We start from the raw sequence: 23,882 nt of genomic DNA, 5'->3' as shown, positions 1-23,882 counted from the left end.
CTGCAATGTAAGCTCCTGGCTCTGTAGGCTTCCAATTCCTGCTGCCCCCATCCCATCAAACACACACACACACACACACACACACACACACGCACGCACGCACGCACGCATGCACTCCTGTCTACCATGAGAAAAGATCACCAAGGAGGTGATGGTGCCCTTTCCCAGCCCCACAAAACCCCCAGTGAGAAGCCTAAATGGCTTGCTTTTCTGGCTCTTTCCACTGTCTCCCAGCACCCATTTTTCCTTGCTTCTGTTTTATAAATGTCTTCCCTACAGGTTACATACATGTTTACCACCTTTCCCACTGCAAATCAAATCTCATTCCAGGAAATGTGTATCTAACATTCCAAAGTTAAAGTTTATTGGATGTGTTGAATATGGCTTAAAGTAAGGATCCTCCTGCAGCGTCCCCGCGGTGGAAGGAGTTGTGGCTCTGGGATCTGACCTGGGGCTCAGTCACTGCTCAAGGGTTAAGCGGAGCTGTCATATTCCCCGTGAGGCTTTGCTCTCATGACCTCTGGCCCTCCGCCCACTCTCAGCAGGCTCACTGTGGCATCACCAGATAAATCCCAGAAAGGCAGCCCCGTGGGAACCTCAGGTATCGGGGCCGTGGGGGGTGGGATGGCATAAGAGTCTCGCAGGAGGAATGCAGGAGGGCACAGGCGACTGTCCCAGCCACTATTGTTTCCACTTGGTTTCCTGCTCAGCTCTGCCCCGCGTTTTATTTTTAGGAACTCATGAATCTTCTATTGCAAAGCCACTTCCACTTCCAGCTCTGACTCAGTCTCCAGAATGTGTACCTGCTGCCACGGGGTGGGTCCTGAGCAGTTTTCCGAACCTCTCTTGATCACAGAACCCCACCCTCTTTTTTCTAATGGAGCATCTCATGGCTCCGGTGTTCCAGAGGACACCCTCTGGGCAAGGAGCCTGAATAGTACCTTGAAAATGATCTTTGAATATGTGATGGATCCATTGTCAAAAGAACAGAACAGCTACTAAAATTATCCTAGAAAATAAAGGAGCTAATGCTGGGGGCTTATATGTGCCAGGCACTGTTCTAAACGATTTTGTGTTTATTTCTAGCAGCATGCCTATGCTGGAAGTTATTATCCCCATTTTATGGATGGAGAAACTAAGATATAGAAACCTTAACTAACTTTCCCAAGGTCACCATGGTGGTGAGAGGTGGAGCAGGCCATTTGTCACCAGCTGTGTTCCACAGTCAGATGAGGGCAGAGTCCTTGGGCTCAGCTGCACATCAGAGTCAGCTTTGAAAACACGTAAAGCCCAGATAGAATCCAGACCAATTAAAGTAGGATCTTTGAGACTGGGCCCAGGCATCGGTTAATCTTTGAAAAATTGTTCTAATGTGCAGCCAAGGTAGAGCAGAGCAGGGGATCGCGAACCCTGGCCATTGGGCCAAATTCAACCCACAGCCTGCTTTTTTGCAGTCTGCAAGTTAAGAGGGTTTTTACATTTTAAAATGTGTTTTAGAAAATCAGAAGAGGAATAGTAGTTTGCGACATGTGAAAATTATATCAAATTCAAATCTCAGTGTCCCTAAATAGTTTATTGGAACACAGCCTAACATATTTCTGTGGCCTTTTATGGTAAAAGTTTGCTGAACCCTGGATCAGAAGAGATTGGTTTCTGCACTAGCAAAAGAAACTGAAGTTAGGCCTAAGGGAGAACTTCCCGGCAGTGAGGTTTGTTAAACACTGAGGGGGACTTGGGATCCCTAACTTCTGCATTAAGAGGATTCTACCCTCTCCGCTTTGCAAATGCAAACCAGAGGTATTTAGGGCAAAGAGACAGGTCCTGAATTTCCAATCATGCAACTCCCCTGATAGGCAATGATAGCTCTGGGGGCCTTTTAGCTTTGCCTGACCTTCTGTTTTCCATTGCTGATGCCCCAGGGCCATCCTAACTGCTGCCCCCCTCCCCGACCCCATAAACAGTGCTGGGTTCCCTGCCTGTGGCCACCTTCTCAGGGTTCTATCAGGGTCTCCAATCAGCCGCCCCCTGTGAGGCTCACAAGCCTGGGTGTTGTTGTCTGGTCTCAAGCTGACAAAACTGCAGGCGGTTTGATTTCCAAACAGCCACTTTGATCTTTTTCAGTTCCCCTGCCCCACCCCTCAGATTCCCACACCCGTTGAACCTGAACAGGGAGAAAAGAGCAAGAGTATTTGGTTTATCTGAGATCCTTCTGCTTTCCTTGGTGCCGGACCCCTGACCCTACTGATTCTCCCAGGGGAGTAAACAGCCCTGACATCCTGTGGGCATGGTCCCTCCACAGGTGTCCAGCCAGCCAGGAATTTGAATGGGGAAGGCTTTTGTCATTTGCAACTTGGTTTGCCCTGGACCAGAACCAGGTGGGTGGATCTAAGAGGCTCTCCTGAGATGGCCCCTAAAGCCAGATTGGCTGGGAGAGATGTTCTGTGTGGGCATCATGGGTCTGGCCTGTTTGGGGGGTGCAGCAGGAGCAGTTGGCTCCAGACAGCACTTCAACCTCAGAAGTGCCCCAACTCCCTAGTGGGCTGTGTTGCAGAAGTGTGGGACTGTGTGTGGGTGTCCTCCAGGGATGGTCTGTGGGAGGCCGGGAACCACTAAGACAGTATGCAAAGGGGTGCACATAACTTTTGAATCTGTGCTTGTATTACATTCTCCAAGGGCATGAACTAAAGAACCCCTAAAGCTAAAGAAACCCCTAGGTTTGAAGCTATCAGGACAACTCCAAAGTGCGTGTCCCAGGACGGTGCTAGCAGGGCCCTAGAAACAAAAGGAACAGCATTATTGATCCCCTCAAGCGCGTCTTATCTCACAATAGCAACTCCCAGAGGGCAAGGGCCAGCCCTCCCAAATCATGCCTTACAAGCAAGCAGGTGCTTAATGCACATATTGTTTTGTTGTTAAGATGATACACCTTTACCCTGGGAACGTGGAGAACAGTCAGTAATTGCAGCCTTCACCACAGAGAACGAGCTACTGGGCAACATCTCTCGCTTGAGGAAGGTTGCAGAGAACCTGGAACAAGCCCTTGGTTGTGGAGAAGCAAGGATGTGGGCCATGGAGCCTGAAAGGCTGGGCCCAGGTTCGGATCCCAGCTCCAGGCTTCACTCCCTAGACCAGGGTGCTCTCAGTAGGGGCCCCACAAGCAGAATCGGCGTGCCCCAGGAGCTTGTTAGAAATGCAGAAGCAACTGAGACGGCATCTGCCTTTTAACCAGATCCAAGGGATTCTTACACAGGTTAAGGTTTTGAGAAACATTGATCTGGGACCTTGGACAAGTCATATAACGAACCCTGCCTCAGTTTCCTCACCTGTAAAATGGTGATAACGCCTACCCTAAAAGGTCATTGTGATAAGTAAATGAGAAACATACACCACAGCCATGCGTTTAGCACAGTGCGTGGTACATAGGAGGTGTTATGAATTCATCTCCTGCCCTTGGGTTTCCTGTCTCTCAGTTTCCATTTCTTTCCCACTCTCAGAAATCTCTTCGTGTTTAAGCTTGCATCCGTTGCAGTGCTGTTGTCGGACAGTAGAGGGCACTCTCGACCTTGCCATCGGGGCACGGGGAGGCGGAGGCCGGGCGGTGGTGGGTGCGGGTGCGCTGCTGCTGGGCTCCTGGGTAGGGGCAGCGGGGCTCCCGTTCCCGGCTGCGTGTGCTGGGCCTGGGGCTGCAGCCTCAGTCATCTGGTCCACCACCTGAGCCCCACCCCACTCACTGCTAGTTGTAAGCAAACTGCCCGGCTTCTCCAAACCTCCCGCTCAGTTCCCAGGCCGGCGGGGAGGCGCCTCGCGTGGGCCGCTAGACGTTGATGAAGGATCCCTGGTCGCCGTTGGCCGTCTCGGGCTCCACGCAGCGCCCCTTCCTCCGCGTGACCCTGCGGTTCCGGTGGAATTTGGCGTAGCAGCGGAGCCCTGAGCCAGAGGCAAAGGGGTCAGGGTGCGAGCGGCCAGTCCCCTCCCCCGCTCGCCCCCATTCCTGCACCCCCTCTCACCACCACCCCCTTCTTTGTTCGGCCCTGCAACCAGCCCAGCGTCCGCACAGCAGCCTGAACGGGCTTGAAAAGGAGAATGACCAGAGGGAGGGAGGAAGGATGAGCAGCTGGAGCACAGGGGATAACTGGGGCCGAGAGACGATTCTGCGGGATGCTGTGATGGTGGATACGTGTCACTGTGCATCTATCAAAACCCACAGAATGCACAACCCAAGGACTGAGCCCTAATGTAAACTATGGGCTCTAGTTAATGATAATCGTCAATACTGGGTCCTCAAGTTCAGCGTGTACCACACTCAGGCAGGGTGACGTTAGGGGAAACAGCGCGGGGGTGGGGAGGGTATACGCGAACTCTTATTTTCTGTGCAGTTTTTCTGCAGACCTAAAACTGCTCTAAAAAATAGTCTATTAAAATAAAAAATATTTTTTTTTGCCCTCCCTTATAAAGCCTCCTGTGGTTCCCCACTGTACTCAAAAGAAATCTAAACTTCCTGCTCTGGCTTACAAGACCCTGTGGGATCTGGACCTGCCTCCCGCCTGCACTCTTCACCTCCCACTGTCCCCACCCTCTGACCCCAGCCCCACCCACGCTTCTTACCTTTCCTCCTCTCCTCAGCCCTGTCCTGCCTCAGGACCTCTGCACTCCGCTGTTCTCTCAGCCAGAAATCCCTTCCCCAAGCTCTTTACCTAGCTGGCTCCTTCAAGGCCTTGGGGTCTCAAAGAGCCCCTCCCTGACCACGTGATTAAAGTAGGTGTGGCCCTCCGGGCCTGCCAGCGGGAGGGTTTCCGGACTGCACCTCTGCCGTGGCCTCAGGCATGCCCTGAGATACAGGGGTGGACACATTGTTCATTTATGGCCACAGAAGGCCACAGCCCCCTGATGGTGCAGGAGATACCGGTGCGGCCTCAGCAATCCTTACATTTCAGGTCAGGAGGGACCACAGGGAGAGAGGACGTTGATACTTTAAGATCTACTATGTCACTGTCAATAGAACACAGGCACGTGGGTGAAGTTTGTCCTTAGGAGCCTCACACCTGGGTCGCTGGGCTTTCAGACCTGTGGCCACATGAATGGCACTTGGGAGGTGCAGGGTATTTATAAGTAGGAGCAGTTGGTAACCGAGGAAGCCGTTCTGGAACCCTCCAGAACCCAGGCAGGCCCTGGCTGCTGCACGTCAGCCCTGGACCCTGTGTTCAACGCTTCGGGATTTGTCAGAAGTCCTCAGGACTCCTGGTTCTCAAGAGGATCCTTGGAGTCACCTAGAGCCCTCTGGTGTGGCATCTTGGTGACGGCCTCCTCCTGGAACATCTTTAATGAGCTGCCTGAGTTGTTATTTCCACTCTTTTTTCTGGAGCCTGAGTCTCCAGGGAGGAAGCAGGAGTTGTGGTGGGACCGGCCAGAAGGAGAGGAATCAGAGGAAATGAGTGGATGGGGCACGGGATGCAGGCAGGGCTTTTGGAGCTGGGAGAGCGGTCCTCCCCCCGTTCCCCCCACCTGAGGCCCAGGGGAGGGAGGAAGGATTCCTGGGCAGAGCCACCATCCCCTGAGCATCCAGCCAGCTAGCAACTGGGCCTGTGCACTCAGTAGGGCCACATCTGCTTCACCCGGGCGGGCTGGACCTGGAGGCCAGGGACCGAAATTCAGCCCCAACGCCGTCCTGGACTCGCTGGATTTGGAGGGCTCTCCTGCAAGCTCAGTCTCCTCCTCTGTGAAAGGGGGCTCCGGCCTTGCACACGGGTAACAGAAAGAAGCTCCCTGGCATCCCCCTGCCCACCCCCACCCCTGCCTCACCTCCCGGTTGGTCCCCTCTGTCTCCTCTCCTGCCCCGCACAGTCCTGCAGCCAAGCGAGCTTTTAATCTCGAAAGTCAGGCCATGTCCGCCCCCTGCTTAAAACCTGCCGAGGACTTCCAATTATAAATCAAACAAGGCCGTCAAGGTCTAGTGAGCCTCTCCACCATTTTCTCCCCTCCTCGTGCCATTTTCCCCATTGGCCACTGTGTGCCAGGCTCACCTACCTGCCAACCTTGTTCATGCCCAAGGTCCGGCCTTCGCTCTGCCTCTTGCCTGCCACTATTCCTGCCTCTCCCCAGCCCTGCCCCTTGTTCAGGTGGCTGGTTCTGCTGTCCCTCCTGCACCCATCCTTTCTAAAAGAACTCCCAGACCCCTTGCCAGACCATCCTGGATTTTTTTTCTTTACAGCCTGTATTACTTTCTAGAGACGCTTGATCTATTTATTTGTTTATTGTCCGCTTCTCTCACTAGAACGGAATCCATGGGTGAAGGTGGCTGGGTCTTTTCACCGCTGAACCTCGAGTGTCCAGAATCGTACCTGATACTCGATAAATATTTCTTGACCGACTAGATGAATGAATAGCTGAACCTAAGTAGCTTTATGGCTTTCACAGCAGATAATTTTTGAGGCTAATGTGAGCAAAACCAGGACATGTATCTCTGGATGGCTAACAGAGGAATTGAAACCAAATTCCCCCGCTCAGGATATGGGAGCCCTGATTGGATATTGAACTGTTTGGGAAATGATTGTTCATTTTTGGTATTTTGTTTTTAAAAGAGTTCTTATCTTTTAGAGATATATACTGAAATATTCACAGCTGAAATATCTGTAAACTCCCAGGAGTTGTTCAAAAATCATACTGGAATAGGGGAACTGGGTTGGGCAGAGATGACACAGACCGGCTGTGGGTTGGTAATTACTGAAGTGGGGAGATGGAAAATGGGGGTTCGTTATCCTGACTGCTTTTCTGATGACTTTAGTATGTATATGTATGAAATTTTCCAGAATACACAATTAAAAATATTCTCCTATTTCTAGCTGTGTGAATTTGGGCAAATCCCTTAACCTTCTCTGGGCCTCAGTGTGCTTATGTGTAAAATGGGGATTATAATAGCTCCCTTCCTGGAATGGTTAGGAAGATTACAGGAGAGAGGATGAGTAAAGTGCTTAGCACAGAGCCCTGCACACTGGGGCACACCTGGGCAGCAGGGGACATTCTGCCCTGGCTGAGAGCTCAGAGGAGTTAAAGAGGCCGCCAGCCAAGTTCACCCTTCCCTGGGACAGCGCTGGGAACCCCAGCCCCCACCCCTTTGGGAATGCCTCCCCTCTGATAGAATCCTGGTGTGAAAGCACCAGCCTTCTCAGATTTGATCTTATTTGAAGAGATAGGCTTCTCTCCTCTCCTTCTCCAGCCGCCAGATCATAGGAGATCCTGCCAGCTTGCATTTCAAGGGGTGAGAAAAGCAAATCTGAGAGATGACGCCAGGAATCAAAACTAAATGAGTTCACAGATTGGGAAGGCACCGAGCAAAGCTGTTCCTGCTCACGTTTTCGGCTCCCACGGGATTCTCCCACCCCCTGCTTTGCCATGGGCCCCTCAGCACACCCTCTGCAGGAAGTCTCGCCCCCTACCTAGTGCAGAACCAGCTTCCAGGAGAAAGGGAGGTTTCCTGGTTCTCTGAGCGCAGGGGAACCCCTCCCCTGAGAAGTCTGGGCTCACCTTCCACACACATGCAGTCATCAAAGCATTTGTTGTTCAGGCCTCGGTTGTGGGGCGTGCAGAGATGCTCCCGAAGGTCGCAGCAGGTTCCTGCCAACACAGCAAACTCGTGTGGTCAGCCAAGCTGAGCGGGCCCAACCCACCGCCAGGCACACGGTCCCACTGGACAGGAGATCCATCATCCCTGTGGCAGGGCTGTGTCCTGGCAGGGTTGGCCATCTGGTGTGAGGGGCTCCCAGCCGGGACCACCAAACATGGATGTATGGCTGAGGCCCCCCAGGGGGCAGGGGGCAGAGACCCCAGCTGCCCCAGATGGCAATTTGATTGATCGTGGGGGGAGCGAAGATGGTGTGGGATCACCTCCCGGACTGAGTGGGTGGGATCATCTCAGAGCTGGGAGGGGCCTCAGGGGCCATTGACGCCACTATCCTTTTTGACAGATGGGGAAACTGAAGCCCTAGGGAAGCAGCTGATCGCCCAAGGCAGCCCTGGGCTCGGCCCCATCCACCAAAGAGCCAGCTTTCACAGTGACTGTCCATTTGGCCCAAACTCAAGTCTTTTCTTTCTGCTCAGGGTGAATGCAATGATTTGGAAAGGAAACAGCCTGCCAGGGAGCTGGTGGCCTGGCATATACAATGCCAAATTGCTGTTTCCGTTGCTGTTTTGTAGAATATTCTGGTCAATGAGTCAACAAGTGTGGTGCTATGGAGGTGTGCCATTTGGATTTCCCATCCTTGCCGTCCAGCAGCAAGGACAGGAGTGAGCTGAGAGCTTCCAGCTGTTGGCACCTTCAAGGGCCACTTGGGCTGATGTCCCTCTGTTCCCAAGTGGCCCAGTCAGTGACTGGTGGGGTGGGGGCAGGGTGTCCCAGGGCCCGGCCAGTTCTGCCCAGCATGGGTCACTAGTGGATGATAAAAATAAAGTATGGCAGCAGCTCTCAGGAAAGTGGTAACTGTGTTGGCTATTTACCATCCCTCAAGGGTCATGGACCTGCAGGCCCTGCTCACCCCACTGCCACCCCCACACAGGCTCCCCAGCACCCAGCCTAGTGCCTTGAGCATGGGTGCAGGCTCGGTACCTGGCAGGCAGTCCTGGTGGTGGTCGCACGGCTCCCCTTCCGTGGGTGATGTTTCATTACCGTCAGTGGAGAGTTTGCCCCCGTGTTTCTCTGGGAACAAGAAGAGCTGTCATCAGAAGCCAAGGCCAGCAGAGCAGAGAGATCCAACACTGGATGTTGGTGTCAGAGCGTTCACGCTGCCACGCCCGCAGTGTGGTTTGCACAAGACTCTGCCTCTCTCTGCCTCGGTCTTCTCTTTTCTAAAATGGGGCCAATAGCAGTACAGACCCAACAGGTTTTTCGGGGTCACATGAATTGATCCACGGAAACTTTTGGCGTGTGATAAGCACTTGATAGCAGCATTTGCACTTTGGGTGTGAGTCCCAGTGTAGACTCCGTGTCCACCCACTTTGGACACCTGTAGGTCAGGCTGACTCACCGGGGGGCTCCCTCCCCAACAGATGGGAGGGGAGGGGAGGGAGCCCAGGCATGGGGGTGACAGGGTAGGTGGTCATACCTTTCTTCTTTGCAGAGGGCCAGACCTCAGGTTTTAAGTCTTCATAATCTGTCCAGTCGAACAAGGCCATGTCCAGCGTGGGCATCACCTCCCCATCAGGCCGGGGCTGAGCCTGGAGAAGCAGGTGGAGAGGAGGGAACCTGGAGCTCTCAACAGGAATGGGGGGCCCCTCCTGAGGGCAAAGGAGGGTCTCCCCAGAGGCCAGCTCATTGGGAATCCCAGCCCGAGGACCTGGAGACAACCGAACAAGGCTCCTGCTCTGGCAGCCTCTTGAGCAGTTTCTTCACTGTGCAGCCTCCACCCAAAGGGGTGGTGCCCACAGGCAACGGAGGCAGACAGGGGAGGTATTTTCCAGGCCCTCTGAGGAGAGGCTGGGGAGGCAGGGTGCCTGGTCAGGGTTTCTACATGCACATGGAGGGAGGTGGGCAAAGCCTAGCTGCTCCCTTTCCGGCTCCTTCTCTCCCCTGCAGGAGTTGTTAGCGATCCCTGGCACCATTCAGGGCAAGGCTCATTTCCACTCGCAGCCCAGGCGGTCTTGGGTGGGATCTGCATACTGTAGGACATGGGCAATAATGGCATCTTCTAGGGCTGGGTTCTCAGTGCATGGGCTCCAGGAGCCTGTGACAGCATGGGTAACCATGTATCTCTCAGGGATGGTCTGTAGGTCAAGGGGGTGCAAGACCCAAAAAGAGAATGAGAAAGATCTGCAAAAAAAAAATGCTTTCTATTTCTTCTACATATATATTTTATTGGTCATTTTTTTAAAAATGGTTTTATTTTGAAAAAATTTCAAAGTCATAAAACAGGTGCAAGAATGATGCACGTCTTGTTAATTGCAAGAAGGATGCAAGCAACTCCTACATGCCCTCCATCGAGAATCACCAATCATTAGCATATTGCCACAATTTCTCATTTGCTCTTTCTCCATATATCTTGTTTAAAGATCTGAAGCAGATAGGTCAAAGTGTTAACTAATGTTTGTTGAGTCTGGGTCATGGGGGCATGGTTTATAAAATTGTTATTATTCTCTGTACTTTTCAGTATGTATAAAATCCTTCCCCAAGGGCCTTGCTTTTCTTGATGCAGGGACCAGTGTCTGGCACTTGCTTCCTTGGCTGTCTCTGGAGTGAGCCCCCAGGACCACTTTCCCCTGGACAGTGGCAGCCCTTCAACCCACCAGGCTGCAGCTGGGCTGGACAGGTGTCAGAGCACCTGGTTTCCATCTAGCTCCAGCAGCCTTAACCAACTCCCTCCTGATCCTGTACCTCAGTTTCAGTACATGTATTAAAAGGGGCTTGTACAATATGGTGTCAAGGACCTTTGCAGCTCCGAGGTCATTCTGAGGGACACCTTACCTGGGGCCACAAGGATGTGACAGGCAGGATCAAGGTCTCTTCTGTGGCAGGTGCTGCCTCAAAGGTGGTTAGGTAGAGGATGGTGGGGGCCAGGCTGGTGGAAGATTCCTCCATCGTGGTGTCTGGTATCTGGTCTTCAGAGAGCTCTGCCTTCTTCATCAGGGAGCTGGGACCTCGGACTAATGCTCGGCCTGAGACATGGAGCGAGAAACAGGAGTTCATCTCCTTACCACCTCTTATGGGACCACAGCGAAACCCACATTTCCTGCTGCAAACAAGGGGGTGGCAGGGATCATGTGACAAACCATTGGTCAGCCAGTATCCCTGCTGCCCCTCTCCTGGGGAGGTGGAAATGGAGACGGTATGGGAGGGGAGAGGGCATATCTCAAATGAACTTGCAGTGATGCTGAGGAGACAGCCCAAGGATTCTCTCTAAAATAAGTCCAAGTGGCTGGGTGCAGCCAGAGATGTAAGTGCAACAAATGGGAACTGGTAGGATTAACCTGGCTTCCTGGAGGAGGTGAAGTTTAAGTAGGGGAGCAGCATGATGGGGCTGAGAGGCATTGCAATGGGGAGAAGGCTTTGAGGAGGCTGAAAGTCAAGAACTGGGCCCACTGCTTACAAGCAGGTGCTTCCTGTGGTGATAATCATCACCCTGGTTACTGAGCACCTGCTGTGTGCCTGGACCCCGTTGTATGCCGGGTCCTGCTTGCGAGCATGATTTCATCTGATCGTTAGAGGAGCTCTTAGGAGGTGGGTGCTCCTTCAGCTTCATCTGCAGGGGAGGAAACTGCAGCACAGAGAGGTTAGGCAATTTGCCCAATGGCACATGGGTAGTGAATACAGAGCTTGGATTTGAACCCAGGTCCACCTGAGTGCAAAGTCGATGCTTTAACCTCGGATGCCACCTTCTGAGACTCATGGGCATGGGGTGGGTGAGTGTGAGGGGAGAGTGTGCGGGGCTTGGGGTGGTCAGGAACAAAGGGGCTTTAAGAGAAGCTGGAGGGCCTGGGCTCGTCCTTGCTTCTTTTCTCAGGCGGGATCTGACGTTAAGGTTGGTTCGGTCAGTTGGGGTCACCCTATTCTCCAGAAATGAGCCTCAGGGAGTAGAAAGGAGACTGAAGGTCAATTGAACCTATTCCATTCATTTTACAGACAAGGAACCTGAGGCCCAGTCAGCCTGAGGCTTCACAGCTGGTCACCTCCAGACCGCCATTCTCCCCACCTTCCCTCACCTAGCACACCAGTGCAACTAGGAGGGTCCTGTTGGCCCCCTGGGGACGGGGCTGGAGCTGAGCTGGTATGAGTGACACCCCATGTGTGCCCTCTGGCTTGTCCTCAAGGGTGCCAGCATCCCCTCTCCAGCCTGACACACGACCTCCAGGAGTAAGGGGCTGAGAGTCTAAGCTGGGTCCGAAAACTGTGTTCTGCCCACTGGGGGGGTCTCAGTGGGCCTGGCAGGGAGGCAAGCCCAGATGTTTGTACGAGGGGAGCTAAGGCCATCCCCCTCCGCCCGCAAATCCTCTGCCCCAGGCTTGTGGCACTTGGTCTGCCCTGAGAGGCAGTCTTGTCCTATGAAGAGACTTGTAAGCCGGGGTTGCCTGCTGCCTGTGTGGGCGTGGGACCAGTTGAGACTGGGAGGAGCCATCTGGGGGGAGCTGCGGGACGTGTTTGTTCAGACTGCTGGGCAAGGCTGGGGAGCGAGGGCCAGCAGGTGGCGCCACTCGGCACTGACGGGGACATCGGAATTTGGAGGAAACTTCAGGAAGGTGAGGAGGGCTGCTGGGGTGCACCCCACGAGACACACGGGGCAGAGGCAGGAGGGGTGAGGATATGTCACCTCTCCTTGGCTCACCTGTGTTAGGTCAGAGGACACCGACTCTGCACCAAGAGCAAACAGAATTGAGGAGGACCAGCTACTGCGTGTCGCCCCTGACACTTGCAGCGATCTGTTCTGAACATTCTACACATCATCTCTGAGTTTACAACGAGGATACATAGGGCCTTTATCCTCATTTTGCAGAGGGAGAAACTGAGGCCCAAAAAGGTGACTCATTCAGGGCTGTGCAGCTAATAAGTGGTGGAGCCGGGACTAGGGCTTGGGCAGATCTCGCTTCAGAGCCTAAGCCCTTAACTCCTGCTCTTTGCTTCGGTGGTGAGCTCAGGGGGCACCGAACGGCTCCATCTCTACTCAGGACTTACAGTAGCATGGATTTAAGCCAGACCCTAGGCAGAACTTCCTGACTTACAGCATCATCCATTGATAAGACTGAGCTTCCATTGCCACATATCTCTCTCCTCCTCCCGTGCTTCACCCCAAGGACTCTCCCAGCCTCCTTCCCTTGCCAGATCCCTCTGATTTTAGTAAGGCCCCTCCCCACCTCTGGGTGTCCACTCCCTGTCCCATTCGGGGCCTCTGGATGTCCTCCCAGGGACCTCATGCCACCTCCCTCCCAGACTGCCCCTCCTGCCCCTGGAGTCCCCTTGGCCATTTGGTTCTGATCCTCAACCTGTCCCCCACTGTTCCACTGCAGGACCCGACCCCCTCAGAGAGTTCCAGCTACCTCTGTGTAGTTTCGATCTCTCCCTGCGTCTCTTGTGCTCCCTGCCGCGTTTCTTGACCCTTTCCGACCAGGGTGAATGGTTCTCCTTCTCAGGGTAGGGCAGTGCCAGCCCCAGGAACAGGTCCTTGTCCTGCAGCAGGCCTGCAGGACTCTGCCCAGGCAGCAGCTCCCTTGTCCCTGGCAGCCTAGAGGTCTGCCTGGTGGCGGTGACCATGGCCCCACCCTGGGCCCGGCCAGGCATGCCTGGGCCCCATTCCTTCTTGCCCGGGCCCCGCTGGCGGTGGTGGCTGGCTTGAGGCGTCCACAGTGCTGGGCCTGGGAGGCTGATGTGATTCTCAGGGAGGTTCCCAACAGGGGTTCCGGGTCCCAGGGAGACTGCTGGGCTCAGTTCCAGGAGCACCAGGAGGGCCAGGAACAGCATGGGGACAGTGCGGGTGGGGGGCCCAGCCATGGGCTCTTCCCTGCAAGAAAACAGCACTGTGAGAGCGTAGCTGGGCAGGCCTCCCGCCCCGGTCCCCGTCCTCCATGTCCCCTCACTCCCATTATTATAGCCCCGCATTTCTCAATGGGTACGGACTTTGCCCCAGGGGACAACTGGCAATGCCTGGAGACATTTTTGGTTGTCAAAACTACTCAGTACTACTGACTGTCATGGGGGCAGGCCAGGGCTGCTGCGAAACACCCTACAGGGCAGAGGACAGTCCCCAAAACAGACTCTTGGGCCCGGAAAGGCCACAGTGCCAAGGCTGAGAACCCTGGGTTAAATAATTTAAGCAGCAGCCGGGTTCCAGACTGATCTAGAATTCCTTTCTCTACACCAACTTCTGCCTTTTGCCAAGTCCCCTGGAAAGAGCTGAGAACTTCCAAGCTCAGAAATAGGCCTGTCGTCCCTGAGGCGTGACTGGAAGCTGAAATTCAAACAAAAGAAACGGCCTCCTGGACGACAAGCTTTGGGCAGGAGCCGTGTTGGGCACTTTACGTGGATTTGTATCACTTAGTCCTTTCAACAACTCTCTGAAGGGGCTGCTATTATTTTGTGAAGCAGAAATTAAGGCTCAGGGAGGCTCAGTCACATCCCTAGTAAGTGGCACTTATGTAACTGCTGTACCCGGGCTCTGACCATGCCCCCTGCCCCCAACCCACAGCTGCCCGGCTCCGGCCCTGCCGTCTCCCCTCTGAGGTCTGGCGGGTTCTGACACGGCCCTGACTCTGCTGGTGCTCTGGAACGTTGGAGGCTTGACTGACTCCCGCAGCTCGGGTGGGCTGACCCTGACCTACCCTAGGGATAGGCCTCCTGTCCCCACCAGAAGTGGTGCCTCCTCAGGGGACCTGCGGCTGTGTCCCCACGTGGAAGGAAGAGGCCAACCCCTGGATGCTCTAGAGTATGTCAGAGCTAAGGCTCAGGAAGCCTGCGGCTGCAGGGTACTGGGATGTCTATGAACTTTGGAGAGCACCGCTTGTGGCCCCACCCCCACAGCCGCCCCTCCAACCAGTCTCACTGCACCCAGACAGGCTCGGCACCACATTAGCCAGGCTGATTGGATTTTTATGGTCTTCCGGGCCTCCTGAGGGTTCCTTAGGCTTGCAAAGGTGCTTACACAACCATTTCCTTGTGATTTATGGCCACGGAATTGCCAGGGCTAAGGAAACAGCGGTGGGCCAGTATGCCTCCTAGCATCTCTCCCTCCAGCCCTCTCTGTTCTGGGGCCCCTGCCCTGGCTGTCCCATGCCAGGTTCGCCTCAAGCCAACCCTGAGTGAGCCGCCCTTGAATGGGCAGAGAGGGCAAAAGGGACAGGGTGGCTGGAGCGTGACCAGGCTGACCCACTTGGAGGGGTCGGGGACTGAAGGGAAGTAAATAGCTCCTCCCTCCTGGTCCACCTTGGCTGCCCTTTACCCAGCCCTTCCTTCACTCGCCTGGCCCTGGAGTGTCCTGGTGCCCTGGGAGCCTGGCCCTGGCCTCCACTGCTCTAGGCCCTTCTCTTCCCGGAACCATGCACTGAGAGACAGAGGCTGTCTCATCACTCCCTGTCTCATCTCCAACCGTAGGAGCCCCCCAGGATCCCGGCTGAGCCTCGCTGAGCTGTGGGGGCCACGGGGATAGGCCTGTTGTGGCAACCCCATTTTACTCCCCATCCTTCCATTCTGAAGATTATAAACTCTGCAGCCCTGGCCAGCTTTCCTGTCCATCTCTCCGGTGACAAGGGGACTGTGCCCTGTCAGCATTACCTCCAGCCTTTCCATAACGAGAGCTCTGGGGGCTGCGTTCCCCAACTCCTGAGGCAGTGGGCGGGAGGAGCCGCCCATTTGAAAGGCTTGTCAGTCAAGCATTGTTCTGCTCCCAGGGACCCTCCAGCCCTGTTTCTAGGCCTGAGGCAGATGCTGTCATTTGCCAGCTTCACCCTCTGCTTTCCATGCTGCTGAAGAAAGGCCCTGAGTCTGTGTTGGATGCTATCCCTGCCATTCTGTCCTGCAGAGACAGCGGGAGCCCGGGAGAAGCCCACAGAGCACCCCCATCAACAGGGAACCTTTGGGACATTGGCCAGTGAGCGGCATTGCTACCCCCTCCATGTTGGGGGTAGACAGTAATGAGACGGGCACCCAAAAAGTGTGGGAGGAGGCCAGATGAGGCTCGGCAGAGGGATGGGTGGTGGGCGGGCCCACAGGCACGGAACAGGCTGCTTGCTTGCTTGACTCAATGTAGGTTAATGATTCTCAGAGCCAGACTCTAAGCTCAGTGACCAGTCTGGGCGCTGGACTCAGAGAAGCTCCCTCCCTGCAAAGCCAGGAGATGAAGCCCATCCCCGTGCCCCCATGCATCATGACCCACCCACACTGCCATCTGTCTCTCTCCTAGAAGTCCTGTTTGTAAGACCCTGCCAATGGCTGTTCCCTGTACCCAAGAACTCCAACTTCAGAGCTATCTTTGTTTCTTCCTGCTCTTCTTTCCCCACAAATCACACACACAGTCAGCCTGAGGCGGGGAGGAGGGGATTTCAGTGAGCACTGCTGATGACCCTTGGGGGGCATCCCTCTCCCCAGGCCTTAACAGCACTGTCCTGCCCCCAGACCCAGCCTGTCCTGCTGCCAGTTACGATGATCGCTGATCGGGACCCTCACTGCTCAAGCTGACCTTGGCCCCTCCCTATTGCCTTCCCATTTAACCACACACGCCTCACTCTGCACTCAAGACCTTGCATAATGTGGCTCCAACGCAGCTTTGCAGGTACTTTCCTCCCCTTCACAGCCAACAGAGACTATTCCCTGGGCTCCAAACACACCCATCTTCCCTGTCTCTGGTTTCCTTAGGCTGTTCCCTCTGCCTGGAACATCTGCTCTCTACCCCCACCTCTCTCTCTCCAAATCTACACATCCTTGGGACCCATCCCCAGTGTCCTCTCCTCCAGGAAGCCCTGCTCCATCCCCAGTCGGGTGTGTGCCCTGCTCTGTGTCCTGGCACAGCTCTGCCCAGCACTTGAAGACCATACATGCCATTTTGTGCTGGGACAATCAACCTTTTTTAAAGTCCTGACTAAACAGGATCATCCTGCCTAGGATATGGCGGGCTCTGTCCCACTTTCCCTTCCTATCAAATCTATGGGACCCTGCATATGATAGGCACTGATAACACAGATTGGGATGGAAGTGGATTGAACACAATTGAACTCACCCCTGAGCAGAGGATCATAGATCAATTCTCAGGGTGTCTAGAAGAGAGAGAGGGAGGGAGGGAGCTGGAGCGAGGCTGGGGTCCTGGCACCACTTTGTCCTGATGACGGCATGGCGCTCTCTCCAAGCCCACAGGATTTGTATGAGGATGTTGGCACAGCCCAGCAGCCAAGATGCCAGCCTGGCAAAGCGCCACTCAGGAAATGTGGGCTGCTACAGAAGTCGTGCCAAGAATCCACAGTGATGAAGGGGTCTAATCCATTTCTGTCACTCTGGAAGCCAGTTGGAGGTTGACTCACAAAGCACCAAGCATCCAGGCGAAAAGGGGTGGCAGGTGCCCACCTCCCCCATCCCCGCCAGCCTTGGATGGTTCTGCCTGTGGCTTGCTCACTACTAAGCCTGCCCTTCTGGGCCTGGGTCAGGTCTCCTCCCACCCCCAGATTGTGACAATCAACAGCCTGGAGTTGCTCTGGATAAGAGTTGTTGAGGGACGTCAGGACCATCCGCAACCCAGAGATGTCCCTCTTCCAACTGAGATCTAATAATGACTCATTAAAAGCAAAACAAAACAAAAGCAACCGTAATAATAACAACTGCTGCTCCTTGAACAGCTGTGAAGCCCAGGCTCTCACAGGCTGATTTTGTCCATTTCTCACTACATCCTTTCAACTGCCTGTGCACCAGGTCATTTTCCACATTTTTAAAATGAGAAGACCAGGGCTCTGGGAAGGAAAGCCACAAATCCAGATGACAGGACTGGTAAGTGGCAAAGCTCCCCCTGAAGGCCCAGGTTCTCTTTGTGCCCAGTGGACATGGGACAGCCCTTGCAAGCCACTGCCGGAGCACCGAGCTTCATCCCGGCTCATCACCTGCCTCCTCCACATAATCTCCTGTCATTGCTGTGAATGCAGTCAGGCCCAGGAGGGGGCACCCGGCATCTGCAGCTTTGAAGAGGAAACTGACATGGGGCTTATTCCTGCCCTTATCCGGTCTCTACATGTGCGGGAGAGTTGAGCTGGGAGCTGTCTCCATCCAGGAGGCTGCAGGATAGGAGTGTCACATGCAAATGAAGGCAATTAATTCAGTCGGAAGCCTGCTTTGATTCCTGAGCCTCCTCCCCACCCTAACAGCCTTGCATTTGGAAGCCAGGAGACTAGCCAGCTGCCTGGCAGACAGCTGTGGAACTGGGCTGCCACAGGGTGGCCCAGAATAGCTGTAAAGCCTGTATTCCTGCCTTGCTGATCAGCTCACCCACTACATGGAGGGTTGGGGGACAGCAGGGGTGGGAGTGGAGATGGGGGTAGGGCTGGCTAAGGAGGGTCCGATTGACTGGAATCCTGGGCCAGGATATCAGTAAGGCTCTGAGGGAGCTGAAGGCTTGTGGAGCTCAGTCCTGTGAGCCAGACAACCACCCACTGGGAGAGCTTGGTCCATCGACCACCAACCCTCCCGCCCCCGCCCCGCCCCAATTCTGAGTCCCCTCCTCATGTGAAAGTGACACATCTGAGCCACCGTATTTGGCAGAGATGTTTCAAGGGTGCTCTAAGTAGTGGATTCTAACCTTGCTTTTTAAAAATATATTTTAAACTATTTTGAAAACTGTAGTAAAAACAAAAGACTCTCAAGTGTATACGTTCTCTACCCAAATGTGACACAGGTACAGCCTCATCGTAACTTGGGCTTCTCCTGGGTCAGTGAAAAGTGTTCCGGGGATGCAAGGTAAGGAGTTTAAAAGTAGAAGACCTGTTGCCATTGCAGCTATTTATTTACATGCTCCAGGATTTTCTGGACATGAATGACAAAGCCAGTTAGAGGCTCAGTCTCATATTGACAAGTGCACCTGACATCCATTGCATTATTTTTTATAGTTCGGGACAGCTTCTTTTTTTCCTCATTGATTATACTTTACAATAAGGCAGCATTGTAAATTGGGGGCATACGAGTGGTTGCACAGCATCTCTGTGTAGAAGAGGCTGAAGAGAGTCTGACAGCAAGCAGGGCTTGAAGTTGTGTCTGCTAAGATGGAGAAAATTTTGATTCGGAGCAAGGATAACTGGTGTGGGGGGGGCATGCTCCATTGCTCCTAAAACACTGTCTTTACTGGTTTCACGTATTGGGATCATGGATAAGATTTCATGGGAAATGGTTAGCACTGCTCACACAAATTGGAGTGCGGGAAAAGGGGAAGAAAACCATGGGGTCATTGCGTCAGGTGGTCTCTGTCTGCCAAGGGGGGCCTGGGAGTTTATGATCCAAAGTGACAAGATTCCTCCATCTGCCTGTCTGTCCAACTGACAGTCCCCTGTGGGGACAGATGACAAATAACATCCTCCAGGGTCTGGAATGAACCTCCAGGGACTAGGAACATGTACCAAGGCAGCATAAATTCAGAGAATACCTTAAACATGAAACAAAACACAATATGTGATCATAGCAACCCCATTCCAGGGCCAACCCCTCCCCTCACTCGCTTCTGGAGGAGCCCTGCCTTGCCGTGTCCTCCTTTGTAACTGGGGGTGACCCTCCACAAGCTTTTGTGTCGACCCAGCCTTGTGCAGAGAGCTCTGCCTCTCAACCTGCGGAGCACCAGGGGCTTCTTTGCAGTGGAGACTTCCAGGGAGCGTGGCATCGGGTGGTCCCCGCTTTCTGAGCCCCTCTGTGCGGTGTTGGGAGCCACACAAAGACAACAAGATGGCCACAGTTCATGAGGTTCCTGCTTCACTTCCTGGAGATTAGCTGCGAGCCCGCGCGCGCCAACAAGAAAGCCCGCGCGCGCCAAGAGATACTCTTCTCCCCCTCCTTCCCCATTATCATATGCCAATCAGAATGTAACTCGCTGCGCCATCCCTGCTATGCAGCCAATCCCCTGCTTACAAGTATCCTATGGCCCACTCTGCCCCTGAACACTGGTGTATATCTACCCCCGTCTTACAATAAAATTTGAAGGCTTGATCAGAATACTGTCTTGCCTTCGCTCTTCTCTCGCCCCCATTTTCTTCCAGGTCAGATCCCCTTCGTCTCCACAAATAACTAGGTCCCGCTGGACGGGACAAGTGGCGCCCAACGTGGGGCTCGAAGTGCGGATCTTTCGCAGGCGGACCCCCGAGAAAGAGATCGTCTGCAGACCCCTTACTAATGAAATAATAGGAGACGCCTTTCGCCGCTCACGGAAGCCGTCGTCCCTGGTGAGTACCGGCCGCCTTACAAGAAAATGGGAACTAAATTAAGTAAAGAAGCGGTCTTCATAAGAGACCTAAAAAGTTCACTTAGGGAGAGAGGAGTTCGAGTTAAAAAGAAAGACTTGGTAAAGTTTTTTATTTTTGTTGATGAAGTCTGTCCGTGGTTTATCATTAATGGCCCCGAAATTCATCCTAAAAAATGGCAGAAAGTAGGTAGAGATTTAAATGATTACCTTATCAAAAACGGCCCTGACTCTGTTCCTGTTTCAGTATTTTCCTATTGGGGTCTTATCAGAGATATTGTTGAAAATACTGACCCTGATAAACGTCAACTCTTGTCAGTAGCAGAATATTGCCTCCGCCCCCTATCTCGGGCGGCCTCAAAATCGTCTCTTTCGAGTGATCCCCCTGCCCCAAAATCGGCTAAATCCCCCTCCCCTAGCCCGACACCATCTTTGCTCGGTGCCCTCCATGATACCCCTCCCAAATGTTGCATTTATCCGCCTCTCCCTCGAGATTCGGACTTTGTCGATACACAAAAGGTTTTTCCAGTCGTGACTAAGAGCCAAAATGGCGAGCCTTTAGATCCGGGAGACGCAGCTGAACTAGAAGACGAAGCGGCCAAGTATCACAACCCAGATTGGCCCCTTGCCGCCCCGTCGCTTAACCCCCCTTCTTACACACCCCCAGTTTTGAAAAGAGCCTCTTACACTCCCTCTATTCAGCCTCCCAATGTTTGCGCCCCGGCCTTTTTGCCCCCGTCGGCCCCTCCGCTACCCCCTCCGGCTCCCGGTCCTGTTGGCCCCCCTACCAGCACTGAAGACCTAATAGCACAGATAGTAGAACAAAGAATAACTTGCCATCTCCAAAAATTAGTTGTCTCCCAACCAGTTCGTCCCGCATTATATTCGCAAAAGGGCCTCTCTAAGAAACCGCTTACAGCCACAAAACCTAAAAAACAACCTAAAAAACTGCTCTTTCCTGTTCTTACCCGGGCCTCCGCCCGCTCTGGCCCCACCTCCACAACACATAGCCCGGAGGAGGGCGATCTTGAAAGCGACGGCGAAGACGCCCCTGCTGCTCAGGAAATAGAAAGTGAGGGAGAGGAGCAGGCTGAGCCAGAGCCGGCCGAGCCTGCCGATGGCCCTAGAGAATTTCACAAAATCCATTTCAAAAGCTTAAAAGAGCTGAACGCGGCCGTTAAAGCTTATGGCCCCAATGCCCCTTTTACCCTTTCTGTTCTTGATTCGCTGTCTCGAGGAGGACATTTACTCCCAGGTGAATGGCTGCGTATAGTCCAGGCTGTGCTTACCCGTGGTCAGTTTTTAACTTGGAAGGCAGATTTTGCTGACCGTTGTCAGACCATCGCTGCTGCCAATGTAAAAGACCCTCATTCCCCAACAGCGTCCTGGACTTTTGATAAGCTTACGGGACAGGGCAGATATATCTCTGAAACCAGGCAGCAGCGCCTTCCCCTTGGATATCACTCCCTGCTTCCGGGACTGCTAACACTCCTCTAACTAAGATCACTCAAAGCTCGCAAGAAGACTATAGCGAATTTGTTAGCAGACTGTTAGAGGCCGCCGAAAGGACCCTTGGTTCCGCGGCTGCCAATGATAAGATTGTAAAACAGCTAGCCTATGAAAACGCCAATTCGGCATGTCGAGCCGTCCTCCGCGGTAAGACTCGAGACAAAACTCTTGATGAAATGCTGAGAATGTGTAGAGATGTCGATCCTTTTACATCCAAAGTCCAAGCCCTTTTAGCTGTAGGTGCCGCTGTTCAAACTCCCCCGGCTTCTTATCCTCCTTCCTTCCCCAAGGGCGCACCGCCTATGCGTAACTGCTTTAAATGTGGACAGCCAGGCCATTTCGCTCGCCAATGCCCTACCACAGCTCCTCCTCCTAGAGTTGGGTCAGTCCCCGGTATTTGCCCTCGCTGCCATAAGGGGCGGCACTGGGCCAAAGAGTGCCGTAACAATCCAACAAATCCTTTTTACAGTACCACAAATCCTTTCACCCCCCCCTTTTCAGGGAAACGAGCTGAGGGGCCAGCCCCGGGCCCCCCAGCCAATTCCATTTCAGCCGGCCTCGGGGAACAGCCTAGCTGTAGCACTCCCGCCCTCTATCGGGCCACACCCGGGAGTGCAGGACTTGACCTCTGTGCCTCCTCCTCAACAATATTAACGCCTGAGGAGGGAATTACAATTATTTCCACAGGAATTTATGGCCCACCTCCCAAAGATACTTATTTTCTAATTTTAGGGCGAGCTTCCACCACAATAAACGGCCTTATTGTCCACCCTTCCTTAGTTGACAATGACTATACTGGAGAAATAAAAATTCTTGCTAGTGCCCCCCAGTGCCCTGTCAGCATTATGAAAGGTCAGCGCCTTGCGCAGGCGCTCCCCCTCCCTTTAAGTACATCTCACCCTGCTATTCATAAGCAGCGAGGCTCCTCTACCCCAGGTTCTTCAGACTTATATTGGATCCAAGCTATTACTAAAGAACGCCCCACTCTTAAACTTAAGATCCAAGGAAAAGTATTTGAAGGAATTTTAGATTCGGGGGCCGACTCTACGGTCATATCTCAGGCTTCATGGCCCTCCAGCTGGCCCTTACACGCTTCCTTGACCCATCTACAAGGAATTGGGCAGTCAAGAAACACCTTACAGAGCTCACAGTTATTAAACTGGGAAGATGAAGAAGGAAATACCGGATTCATTCAACCCTTCGTAGTTCCTGGGTTGCCGGTAAATCTTTGGGGAAGAGATATCCTCTCTCAAATGAAGGTCATCATGTGTAGCCCTAATGAAGTTGTAACACAGCAGATGCTTTCACAGGGTTACCTCCCTGGTCAGGGGTTGGGCAAACTAAAACAGGGAGATCCCAACCCGATACTGGCCACGCCTAAGATAGACCGCTCAGGTTTAGGGTTTGAAAAACATTTTTCGTAAGGGCCGTTGCTCCTCCTGCACTCCAGGCAGACAAGATTACTTGGAAAAGTGATGTTCCTGTCTGGATCGATCAATGGCCCCTTACCACTACAAAATTAAATGCAGCCATAGAGTTAGTGCAGGAACAGCTGGCTGCTGGACATATTGAACCTTCTACATCCCCTTGGAACACCCCAATCTTTGTAATCCAAAAGAAATCAGGCAAGTGGAGGCTCCTACAAGACCTCAGGGCGGTTAATAAGACTATGGTCTCTATGGGCGCATTACAACCGGGAATTCCCTCTCCAATAGCCATCCCTAAAGGGTATGTCAAATTAGTAATTGATCTAAAAGACTGTTTTTTCTCCATACCTTTGCATCCTGATGATTGCAAACGTTTTGCCTTTAGTATACCCATTACCAATTGTGTAGGGCCTTCTCCCCGGTTTCAGTGGAGAGTTCTCCCACAAGGAATGGCCAACAGCCCTACTCTTTGCCAAAAGTTTGTAGCCCAGACTATAGACCCCTTTAGGTTGCTCTTCCCCACTTTGTATATTATCCATTATATGGATGATATTCTTCTTGCCGGTCCTGACCAGCAACAGCTCTATGCGGCCAGTCAACAGCTAGTCACTGCCCTCCGAGATCGAGGACTACAAATTTCCCCAGAAAAAGTCCAGGTCCACCCCCCCCAACTATTTTTAGGCTTTGAATTATTTTCTAATAAAATCCTCACTCAAAAAATTCAGTTAAAGAGAAGCTCCTTAAACACTCTTAATGATTTTCAGCGTCTGCTAGGAGACATCAACTGGCTCAGGCCTTATTTAAAGCTGACCACCGGAGAGTTAAAGCCCTTGTTTGATGTCCTACGTGGAGACCCTGATCCTTCCTCCCCCCCGCTCGCTTTCATCAGAAGCACAAAGGGCATTAACCATTGTAGAGCAGGCTATTTCTGAACAGACCATTAGCTACTTCTCTCCACATCTAAGTTTGTGGCTGCTCATTTTCCCTACCCCCTTCTCCCCTACAGGAGTCCTTTGGCAAAACCATCCACTATTTTGGGTTCATTTGCCAGCCTCCCCCCCTA

At 53.2% G+C, this 23,882-nt stretch overlaps 1 protein-coding gene across 1 annotated transcript in view; it reads right to left on the bottom strand.

The window, feature by feature from the left end:
* Positions 1–342: 342 nt before the first annotated feature.
* DRAXIN (dorsal inhibitory axon guidance protein) overlaps positions 343–23,882 on the bottom strand; it is a 32,481-nt gene continuing 8,941 nt past the window's right edge. The window contains exons 2-7 of the mRNA XM_036925161.2: positions 13,015–13,475; positions 10,451–10,641; positions 9,096–9,207; positions 8,600–8,689; positions 7,522–7,611; positions 343–3,927 (exon numbers count right to left, since the gene is read on the bottom strand). Of these exons, the coding sequence (XP_036781056.2) occupies positions 3,815–3,927; positions 7,522–7,611; positions 8,600–8,689; positions 9,096–9,207; positions 10,451–10,641; positions 13,015–13,465 (1,047 nt within the window). The 5' untranslated portion in view covers positions 13,466–13,475 and the 3' untranslated portion in view covers positions 343–3,814. The remainder of the gene's footprint in view (positions 3,928–7,521; positions 7,612–8,599; positions 8,690–9,095; positions 9,208–10,450; positions 10,642–13,014; positions 13,476–23,882) is intronic.

The sequence above is a fragment of the Manis pentadactyla genome, chromosome 4 (assembly GCF_030020395.1).
Source record: "Manis pentadactyla isolate mManPen7 chromosome 4, mManPen7.hap1, whole genome shotgun sequence".
Classification (NCBI taxonomy): Eukaryota; Metazoa; Chordata; class Mammalia; order Pholidota; family Manidae; genus Manis; species Manis pentadactyla.
This window is presented reverse-complemented; position numbering and strand designations above follow the sequence as displayed.